Source organism: Mytilus galloprovincialis, chromosome 10, assembly GCF_965363235.1.
Source record: "Mytilus galloprovincialis chromosome 10, xbMytGall1.hap1.1, whole genome shotgun sequence".
NCBI classification, from domain to species: Eukaryota; Metazoa; Mollusca; class Bivalvia; order Mytilida; family Mytilidae; genus Mytilus; species Mytilus galloprovincialis.
In genome coordinates, this window is record NC_134847.1 from 32,099,460 (window position 1) to 32,111,746 (window position 12,287).

The 12,287-nt window shown below is 32.2% G+C and overlaps 1 protein-coding gene across 1 annotated transcript in view; it reads right to left on the reverse strand.

The window, feature by feature from the left end:
• Positions 1-9,306: 9,306 nt before the first annotated feature.
• LOC143047385 (uncharacterized) overlaps positions 9,307-12,287 on the reverse strand; it is a 45,519-nt gene continuing 42,538 nt past the window's right edge. The window contains exons 23-24 of the mRNA XM_076220415.1: positions 10,918-10,937; positions 9,307-9,360 (exon numbers count right to left, since the gene is read on the reverse strand). Of these exons, the coding sequence (XP_076076530.1) occupies positions 9,344-9,360; positions 10,918-10,937 (37 nt within the window). The 3' untranslated portion in view covers positions 9,307-9,343. The remainder of the gene's footprint in view (positions 9,361-10,917; positions 10,938-12,287) is intronic.

The following is a 12,287-nucleotide window of genomic DNA, read 5'->3' on the forward strand; positions in this document are numbered from 1 at the left end:
ATTAGCTATATATAAAGTTGAAATCTTTGATTTGTCGGTTTTACTCCATGACGGCTAACAAATTGGACCTCGTTCTTTTAGTCTTATAGATATTATGAAGAGTACTTGTCTGTATTAATTCCTTAATATAAAGGATGCATTAAACCATAATACGATATAACTATTACAGCTACCATATTATATTGTTTTCCGATAGGAGAAAGACAACTGTATCATAATATAAGATCATCTATTTTCCCTACGTCATGCCATTGTAATATTAAAAAATAAACCGATTCCCTATGTGTAAAAGTAATCTCTGACAACACTTTTATCTATAATTTAATTTTAAATTCTATCTCATAATATTTTATTTTATATTATCCAGTGGCAAGAGATATTTTCCATGTAAGTATTGGTTATTGATGTATTTTAGAAAACAAAAGTAATACTCTTGTTTGAACATGTATTTTTCATAAAAAAAAATTAGGAAAATATGTACACAATTGTGTAGGTTAAGGTAATATCTTTTGATAGCTTGCTTGCTAGCTGAACCCTGCAATCATTATTAAGTGAAGTATGCTACCTTCTTTTTTGAGAAGAAAAGTCTGACAAATAATTTATCTGTCTATAGGACTACTGTGAAAGAAGAGTAGTATATCTAATTTTTAGTTCACAATATGAGTTTAAAATTAATCATTTCAAATTGAAATTTTCTCGAAATTGCTTTGGTTATCTGACCAGCATACCCATAAACAAACTTCGTAATCGTTTCCGTTCCCGGCCTATTTTCTTTTACTCATATGCTGGTCAGAGCTGGAGATTTCCATCAATAACCTCATGAACTCGTAAGTCGGAAATTATAAGATTAATAATAAGATGTGTATAAATCGATTTGAAAAAAAATTGTTGTCATAAAATAAGTATTAATAGATTCTTGAATTCGATAAAAAAAAAAAAAACGCAATAAAGACAACAGCTAGTTAAAAATATTTAAAAATAGTTATCTCATATTTCCTTCAAATGTTCTTGCATATTAATGCAAAAGCGGCAACTTTGTGATGAAGGAAATGAGAAATTATGTTTTCAAAATGTATTAAGATAACTGTGTGTATACTAGGATAAATTATATCTACATGTATATTATTATTTTCTGTTATAGGTCCAAGTTATTATGGTGGTAATAAACTTTATTAAGAGCCGGGGAAGAAGGCCTAAGCATTTGTCAATAAATTTTGAATTACTATGTATTTATTTATTGTGGATTTGATTAAAGAATGTTGTGTTATGTTTGGTTGTCTTTTTACTGACTCCAAACGATTGCGATGAATAATATTAAAATTGTGGATCTGCATGCGAGATATGGTACGATTCAAAATGAGACAATTTTCCATCAGAATTCATTAGCTTGTTATTTTCATTTGTTGCTGTTATTTATCATTTTTGTTTACGTTTCTTGTTTTGTTGATAAATCACTACGATCATTCACTCGTTTGAGTTGTTTTATAAAAAAGAAGATGTGGTATGATTGCCAATGAGACAACTGTCAACAAGAGACCATTAATCATGATAATAGAAAAAGTAGACAGCTCTCTCACAAGCAAAAAAAAACCTAACTGTAAAAATAAAAGGGCATACACTACAGGCACGGGGACACATTCTTCTGAACCCACACAGCACGAGTAACATGTTTCATATCAGGCTCCTTTGGAATATTTGATCTCTAGTCGAGGGTTGTATTATAAGCAATCTTATCATGTAATCTTGTTATCATTTAGTAGCATGGTATGCAGACAATACATTTAAAAGATTTAGGAAATATTCCTAATTCTGTTTGATAGTTGATTAAATTCTTAAATCTGAAACCACATTTCTGTAATATGTAAGACCTATACATGACCACTTAAAATGAAAGGGCGATTGTTTGCGATTGTGTATTGGATTATTTTTTAAAACGATATTGATTTTGCTAATGTTTAACAGTCGTAACTCTATAGTGTTGCTTAAATTCAATTGATTTTTGTCTCATTTAGATAGTTGAGACAATTGTCAAACAGTGTCCAACATCATGTGAATTAAACAAACATGCCAGTGGCTTATATTCTGGGAAAGAAAACTTAAACAACAGGATCTGCTTACCCTTCAGGAGCACCCAGTATAGTGGGGTTTATGTTGCTTAGACTTAATGTTCTGTGTACTATTGTTTGTCTGTCTACCTGTCTCTCTGTATTTTGGGGCTTTTTTTTAATCATGACGTTGTCAGTTTATTTTCGATATATGAGTTTGAATGTCCCTCTGGTATCGTCCCCCCCCTCTTTTGAACTATGCATATATTAACGAGGTTAAGCATAATCGTCTGATGAAGGGCTGTATGAATTTGCTACTGACAAAACAATTTTTACGAGAAGGGAACGTAAATTTTATTTTGCCTTTTGACGCCCCTTAAATAGTTACTTGCTTTTTCTTAAGCTTTGTTAGTAAAACTCTCACTGAGGCTGTGCTATTTGTGTGTGGTTAGTATAAATATGCACCTCTCCCTAACACCGCCACCTCGAATAGGAAATGCACCAAAGTTCTTTCATATTACAGAAGCGTTAAACCAATTCGTATAACTGTTAAGGGTCCGTTATTTGTCTGTCGCAAGTGTTTCCAGTGGCATGTGAGTTTATGCCATCACTTGGCGTCCATCGTCGTCTGTCGTCGTCGTAAACTATTTCAAAAATCTTTTCCTTTGAACATTATAGGCCAAATACCTTTAGACTTTAACTAAATGTTCCTTAGGGTATCTAGTTTAAAAAATGTATCAAAAGTTGTGATCCATCGACAAACATGGCCGCCATGGCTAAAAATTAAACATAGGGGTCCAATGAAGTTTTTGGTTTATATCTCAAACACTAAAGCTTTAGAGCAAATCTGAAATGGGGTAACATTGTTTTATTGGTCAAGATCTGTCAGCCCTGAAATTTTCAGACCAATCTAACAACCCATTGTTGGGTTGCTGTCACTGAATTTGTAGTTTAACGCAATTTCGCATTTTTGTGTTATAATTTTGAATATCATAATAAATATATAGATACAAACTGTAACAGCAATAATGTTTAGCCAAGTAAGATCTGCAAAAAATGGTGAAATGACCAAAATTGTCAATTGACCCCTTAAGGAGTTCTTGTCCTTTTCTACAATTCTACACAATTTGTTCATAAACTTGCTAACATTTAAAAATCTTCTTCTCTGAAATACTGGTTGGAGATTAAGGCTCTTCATAGACTCGTGTTTTACTATTGTTTTGTCATGGAGTAGACCGTCGTTTTTCTTTTTCTGTTTTTTTCACATTGTGCTTTTTGTTGACGACTGTCCGTTTTTTATAAGTTGTACTTCTATTGTTTGTTTAATTCACATGATGTTGGACACTGTTTGACAATTGTCTCATGTGCAATTACGTAACATTTCCTAACTTATATCGTTGGTTGATTTTATAGAAATAAGACTTAGTATGATTGCCAATTGAGCAACTATCTAAATAAATGAGACCAAAATCACTTGAATTTAAGCATCACTATAGAGTTACGACTGTTAAACATTAGCAAAATCAATATCGTTTAGTCATCAATAACAGACCTCAACATGACAACATGTAAAATAAAAGGTCTGATTTTTGACAAAACAAATATGATAGATAGCAAACAGTGACAAACACTGAATTACAGTTACATGAATTGTGACGTGTGGATATATATTAAAGTGGGGTTAGATTGTTTGTAAGCACCTAAGTCCACCGTAATCCGGACAGTGTTGTTTGTTTTGTTTTGAATTTCTATTTTTCAAAGGAGTCAGTTGTTGGGTGCTGGTGTTGTTGATTACACCGGCAAATATTTTTGGTAATTTATGTTATCTGCTTTATATTTGATTATGTTAAGAAGTCTTTTTTAAATATTTAAAAATTAGAGCCATGATTGATCCAGAGTTAACAGGCGACATATTCAGAGAGTAAACTGGTACCTGAACTCTGTTTGATAAAATGAATGAAGTGAAACACGGTAATGTTTGGCTCTTTCTCAACCTTGAGATTAACCCTTATTCAAAGATTGATTATAAAGTAGAACTCCCCTTATAGGTTATACATTAAATCTTCCTTACAAAAAATTGCGCATATGTTCATTGAATTTTCATTTTTCAGTTTTCTTGAAATAGATAGTATTTTGAATTGTCTTACATGTAAACATGCTTTTGTTGTCTTAAATATCAACCATATATAAGCAAGTGGTTTTTCTAAACCGGTATTTGCTATACGTTCCATTTCTTTTTTAAAAGAGGGACGAAAGATACCAGAGGGACAGTCAAACTCATAAATCGAAAATAAACTGACAACGCCATGGCTAAAAAAACAAAAAGGACAAACAGACAAACAATAGTTCACATGACACAACATAGAAAACAAAAGAATAAACAATATGACCCCCACCCCTCCCCCCAAAAAAAGGGGTGATCCCAAGTGCTCCGGAAGGGTAAGCAGATCCTGCTCTACATGTTGCACCCGTAAATGATTGACAAATGAACTGGGAGTAAATGAGAACTCAAGCAATTGGTAGGTGGTCCAAGTGGCCGAGTGGTCTAAGTATTCGAACTACTGTATCACTCTCCAGTCACACTGAGGTTAGAAGTTCGAATCCCTCACAGCACAATAGCACACCTAATATTAAATGACTCGGATTGTCAGTTTGCCTCCCATAGGTCGGTTGTACGGACACCCCGGTTTCCTCCACCTTGAAATAGTAAAATATTGTTAAAAATGACGTTACACACCAATCAATCAAATAAAAACATATTTTTCATAGATATCTTAAAATTTTAATATGTTTAATATCCTAGATAAGTTAAGGTCTGGCCAGGGTCTTTATATAGAAGTGTTTGCAAGTCTTTTATAGTTTCTTCAAAATCCATCAGCAATTTACCAAGACCCGGTACGATTTCAAACTTTTACATATGGAATAAATTTATAATTGTGTTAAAACCCATAGAATAACTTTACACAAATTTCGATTTCGGTTGTTTTATTTCGGCTGAATTCAATATTGCACAGTGACGTCATCTATTTTCGTATGAGAACTTACGGGGATTTGAAATGATTCTATATTTTTTTACAACATTCTCAAAAATAAACTAGAAATTGATAAACTAGATATTCAGATCTATGTAAGATGTTGTTCATGTCTGTTTGCTGTGCCACTGTTGTATACATAAGATTTCATTCCATTCATTTTAAAAATCCCAAGATCTAGATGTTGTATGATTGACCAAGAGACAAGTTGAAATCTCAATAAGAGACCAAATGACGTAAACGTTTACAACTCAAGATTACTGTACGACCTTCAACAAAGAACAAAATTTATGGGTAGCCTTATAAATTTTTTTTTACATTCAGTGTGAATAAATACTAGCATCGAATTCATTTAAGCTTTCTGCATAAATCGTATAAATCGAAATGGCAATGTTTGTGTCTTGTTTTTGAAATTACAGTCGTTTTTGTTAACTCGGATGCTCAAAATGTTTGCTCTACCATTGGTACATAATTTTTTCGACTCAAAACGTTATATTTGAAAACAGAGAGAAAACTATGGCACTGGCCGAGTAAAAAGTATAAAGTCGTTATATATTTTTGCCAACACAAATTCCATTTGTCTAATTACTCTATATTTAGAGATTTCTGTTTTGTTTGTTTGTTTTTTCAATTCCCGTAATAGGGCCTATATTTAGAGATTTCTGTTTTAGTTTTTTCCCTTAAGAGATGCATAAATTTTAATTGCCACTGGAGAGCCAGCGTAATGTCTGTAACCTTTCATTTTTTAACATTTGTAGCTTCGATTTAGTTTTTTGCAAAGCTAAATACTTTGATACCAGAAGTTTCTAAAAATAAATATTGAATGACGATTTAATATTTACATCTTTTTATGCCATTTATCCGGTGTAGATCTAGAACCAGTCTACGATGGGCAAAAGGAAGTAAAAAAGAGTGTTATACCAGAATCAAACCAGTAATTAGCAAATTAATTATGATCAGAAACAATTGCCAGTCCGAAAACAATAAGTCAATATCGAACAATACGTACCCTACAAAATATAAAAGAAAAACTGAAGAGTTCCGGAAAAGTAATTAAAGAATAAAAGAGGTCAAATATGTTTATGGTGCTGTAAAAGAAGATGAATTTTGATGTAACGTACTCCTACAAATCTTTGGAGTGTCTTAAGGATGTATTTTCCTCTTGTTTTTGCATTTTGCCAGGTATTCGAAATCCTCTGGTTTTATCCATGTAATTACATAACACATTTCCCCAACTAACCCCGACTTTTCTTTTCTTAATTCTATAATATACAGACGGGTGCAGTCCTAACCTGTACAGGACGTTTACTTGATAACCAGTCATTTAGACTGGTCAAAGATAGCCTGTACATGTAAGTTTTAAGGACTACTCTGACCAGTCCCAGGACCACAATCTAGCTAACCTGAAAGGCAGACTTGGTCCTTGGACTGTTTGTTTTTTTTTATGTTTGACGAAAAGTTTTAATTTTTGAATTGGAAACAGGTCTGCTACTAATCAGGGGTCAAAATAAACTTTTAAAGGCCAATCGCCAGCTGGGCTTCTGAACTTGAAAATCAGTTAGCTCTGACAAAAAGTAAAACGTATTTAGCGCTTGACGTTGAATATCAACTCGCGGCAGTTGATGTAAGGTGATTTTGTGAAATCAAACTTTTGGAATCTTTAGATATTGCCATGTCCGCGATAAATTTTCATACATGACGGAAATAGTTTGTATGAATAAAATTCATCATTGTCTCTTAGACATCTTCCCTTTTTTCATTCTTAATTTTGGAAATAAATACTCAAAACCCTGCGTTCTGAGCAAACATGGAGATGATTTAGATGCCTGGGAAAATGTAAATTTTGTCCTATTTTTGTTGCTGACTTCAATCAAATTTGATAAAAAAATAAATCATTTACAAAATGTGATCCTTCATGCCCTGTGTACCAGTTTTTTGTACATATCTTTTTAAGACAAATGTTCGTTACTTATACATCTTCGGATTTCAAATGTTTGGCTTTGAGTGTTCCTGATGAAGGTAAATCCAGAAAAGATCTTCGGACGCAAGAAATTATTAAACGTGTTGTTTCCAATTTTTTTAAGAATTCAATGATTTTATTAACTTGAAGTAGCTACATCAAACAACAGAACACACATACTTTTTAATATCTGGAAAATTCGAACGACCTACATGTAGTTAATAATAATCGAGCACCATGTCAACATCCCGTTCAATCCTCTTCCAGCAAATCCAAAGCTGACCAAGGAACTTCACGCTTCATAACATGCTGTATACAGGACGAGTTATTCCATTAACAACAGTTACAAATCTCAAAATCAATTTTCATTTGTCTGTTATAGTCAGATTGATATTAGGGAATCAACATTTGATACACTAAGTAAAAAAACGAGGGAAAAGTTGTCTGTTATTGTCAGATTGATATTAGGGAATCAACATTTGATACACTAAGTAAAAAAACGAGGGAAAAGGTAAAAAAGATCTCTGCTGTGCAAGACTGACATCCTGAGCTTGGGATTTTAAAATGTTATTCACAAGGTAATAGTTCACCAGATAACATGTAACCCTATTGACCTCGAGCCGGTCAAATGTACCTCATACTCTGTAATGTGGCGTGCTTAAACAAACAAGCAGCAAATACCAATTTAAAGTTCTTTTTTTTTAATGCAAATAGGTTCGACCCAAACAACACTCGCAATGGAGTCAAAATCGATACCACCAGAAACATAAATATGTAAAACAAAAAGTTCAAGACTGTATATATATAAAAGAAGATGTGGTATGATTACCAATGTGATAACTCTCCACAAGAGACCAAATGACACAGAAATTAACAAATATAGGTCACCATACGGTGATTTTTTGGAAGACAAACGTATGTGTTGTGAAGTGAAGATGAGGCATCCACAATCTTTTGATTCTATAAAAAAGTTAAACAATCCTTAATATTTTTGAATTCGTATTTTCTAGTTTCGAAACTAATAACCGATAAGCTTGGTAAATTCTGATAGAGTCTCCTGTTTTGTTTTATCTGATTTACGTTTTATCTATTTTAAGGCATACGCTTCTGCTTTATTCATCAGAACACTTAAATCTTCATTCAGGTTCATTAGCTAGGGAATTAAATATGTCATGCCTTTAGCTAAACACTCTCCTTTGTCTACATTGTCAATGTCTCAAGTAATATTAAACATGACTAGTCGGACTATATTTATTTAGGGACGATGAAGATAAATAGGACGGTTCGATTTCTCCATCCTTCGGGATAAAGGTCTCTTATAGCTTCTGGTGGTTTCTAAACATGCAATGACGCGCATACATAAAAGAGGGACGAAAGATACCAAAGGGACAGTCAAACTCATAAATCTTAAACAAACTGACAACGCCATGGCTAAAAATGAAAAAGACAAACAGAAAAACAGAAAAACAATAGTACACATGACTCAACATAGAAAACTAAAGAATAAACAACACGAACCCCACCAAAAACTAGGGGTGATCTCAGGTGCTCCGGAAGGGTAAGCAGATCCTGCTAAACATGCAATGACGCACATACATAACAGTTTTCTTACCTTTCTCATCAAAACATTGAAACACAACATGACATCACTCCATTTATTTCAAAATAAAAAAAAGAACCTTGTTTGTATAAAGGAGTAGGGGCATTAAGGCCTGGTTTTGGCCCAAGAAAATAAAATGTTTGATAACTTTTTCAAATTGGCACATAATCTTTAGAAATGCATAGGGTCAAGGAATATAAATGAAAAACATTAAGATTCTTATGTGATGACGTCACAATTACGTCATAATATGTACTGTTTTCACAAAAACGATGAAAATTCAGAATTTATGCAGTTTTCTATCTTTATTTCTGTTGTGGAAACATCGTGCGCAGCCAAGAAACAACAAAATAATTTAACTGAAGCTTTATTATTACTATTGACAAAATCTCACGAAATATAAAGTTGTTTCTTGGGTGCGCACATACTTTTCCAATCGAAAATATACTTAAAAATTTGATGAAAAACAAGGAAAAACACAAAATTTTACAAAATATGCAAAATAAGGCATGATTTGTTGCCATGGTAACTTGTTCAATGTCCAAAATTATTTCGTTTTTCTGAATACCTTCTACCTGAGATACTTTTCAGTAATTTAAAAATATGTATGATAACTTTTAAATTTGCAGTAAAATTTGGGCCAAATAAGGGCCTTATTGCCCCTACTCCTTTATTATCGGATCCTTTTTATTGCTCGTCTTCAAATTTAGAATCTTCCTTCACCTAAAATAGATCAAATATGTATTAATCAATATTCATGCTTTATTAGAATACTCTAATACAATTTGGTCAAAATCCTATATGCGGCTCAAAGTAAGGAACACAAACTATAAATTTATGTAAAAAACATGCATGTAGTGAAATTGGATATTAAATTAAATGATTTTTAAAGAACTAATTTCCGTGAATCTAACTGAGTGAAAATAAGCTATTGTCACGTGGTGAACATGCTGAAGCGGAATCACATCCGGAATTGTTTAGTTTTTGAAAAAAGTAATCTCAATTCGTACTTCGAAAAATTTTTGAAAATGTCTCAGCTTCGATATATATCAAAATTTACGATACCGCACGAGGAATGGACAAAGATGCTACAATTGTCGACTATTGGGAATAAATTTTGCATCATGATCCAATTGAAATAAAAATGTCCTTCTTCTCTTTGAAAACGACTCTTCCTCATAGAACATGATTATGCAGTTGATCTTAAAACAATAAGTGATGATAACACCATATAACCCCATAAGACGTAAGTTTTGAAAATATAATAAACTGTTTTCCAAATATTTTTGGAGATACACTTCTTATAAAGTTTGTGTATTTGTTTAATGAATACTTTTTATTGCTTGATTTCAAATAATAAAATTTAGAATATTGGGAATGAGTCTTAGAGTCAGCAACCCAACCAAAAGAGCAAAAAAAAAAACCCACAAAATGCCAACAATAAGTTTCCAACACTGCGAGAAACTCCTACACCCGTAGGCGAGCTTCAGCTGGTCCATGGACAAATATATGTACTAGTTCAGTGAGATTGGACGTCATACAGAACTCCAAAAACATATAAATGAATTGGAATTAACAAACATATAAGACTAACAAAGGCCTTTGTGTCTCAAAATTGCGAATCAGTGTGGCAGCACGTTGTTGATTGGGTATATTTTTGGTATTTTGTTATATTTTAGCTAATTCTGAATGTATTAGCCTGTTGTGTGACATTATATACAGGGTCCGGATCCTTATTTTGTAAACTCATGAAAATACAATTTGTTTTTCAAACAGACATTTAAAAAGTGCATATTGCATACCCTAAAACGATGTTGTAGTTTCTGAGTACTTACGGCGAGTCAAGACTAAACTTTAGTCTTTAAATTAATCAGAACAAATTATGAATGTATAGAGTCAGGAATTTATCACATTTTGCTAAAACAATTATAAAATTGACTGTATGAAGCCCTGATTGTAAACAATTCTCTAAACAATTACTGTACAATTGTTTGATATTTTTTTAGTGAAGTTTTCTCATTAAAAACTGTTCGCATATTTTTCTCGCAACATGTTTTATTTGTAATTTCATTGATAACAAATATCATGTTCTTGCTTTGCATTTAAAGGTTTTACTTAGCAACCCATTAATTTTGTCTTAGTAATTTTTTAACATGTATATTTCTCTATAGTCGGGTTGTTGCCTCTTTGACACATTCCTAATTTCCATTCTCAATTTAATATCAATTTTACATGAACGTGTGTATCGTTAACTAGAAGATTTCATTTATCAATACTTACAAAACTCAAAATCCTCTCCCCTGGAAATTATATAAAAGTCATTTAAATATCTTTAATCAAAATTGAAAATCATTAATGATCTAGTAAATGAAAATTACATTTACCGCAGGTAATACAGAAAACAACTCTGGATGAAACATTAAAGCTGGTTTGTAATTTAATATTGCTGTAATGACATACATGGTACCGTTTTTTCAGCAAATGACTTTAAATAGTTATCAAAGGTACCAGGATTATAATTGTATACGCCAGACGCGCGTTTCTTCTCGATACGACTCATCAGTGACACTCATATAAAAACAGTTTAAAAGCCAAACCAGTACACAGTTGAATAGCATTGAGGATTCAAAATTCCAAAAAGCTGTGCAAAATACGTCTCAGGTAATCTACTCCTGTAGAAATTCAAAGTTTTGTAAGTCTTTCTATTTAAATGCTAAAACTTGCATGAGACAAATCCAATACGTATTCATAATGAAGAACTTATGAACAAAAAATCATCAAAAAAATATAGCTGACTTCTAGCGTAGAATATTCTTTTGTGATGTTATATTTCTTGATTCAAACTACCTAATAAATACGTCATCATGAATTATTTTCTCGTTCGGAACAGATTGTATTGCAACGTGATGCCGGCATAGGACGCGAAACACCCATTCCGGATCCGTTTTCAGTTATACTTAAAAATATGTTATTAATCTTAGTTTTAATTTTCAACCATCCATTTGTTGGTGTTTCTTTATTGGCATATGTTTTATAGAGATAATGGTTAATTGATTATCACCGGCTCCTTAATGGAGTAGACAGTAAAAAAGCGAAATCACAAAAATACTCAACTCCGAGGAAATTCATAACGGAAAGTCCCTAATTAAATGGCAAAATAAAATGATAAAACACATCAAACGAATTGACCACAACTGTCACATTCCTGACTTGGTACAGGCATTTTCAAATGAAAAAAATGTTGGATTGAACCTGGTTTTATAACGCTAAACCTCTCACTTATATGACAGTCGTAATAAATTCCATTACATTACAACGATGCGTAAACAAAACAGACACAATAGGTTAAATAGTTAACATAGGGATACAGCAATCATTGTCGTTTTACAATTTCAATCAGAACAAAATTAAACAAATACTTAACAAAGAAGCACAGATCGACAAATACTTATTGCTTATTGACGTAGACAAATCTAAACAGCCCATTATCCAAGAATTATTAGTGAACAAATAATTAAGTATAAAGTAGATATTACAAAAACCTAGTATCAACAATGCCTGCAAGTATGGTAAACAGATAAAAAGAATAGTTAATCAGTTAATCGATTAAATTATTCAACCGACCAAACTAATCAATCTGTTAATTCTAT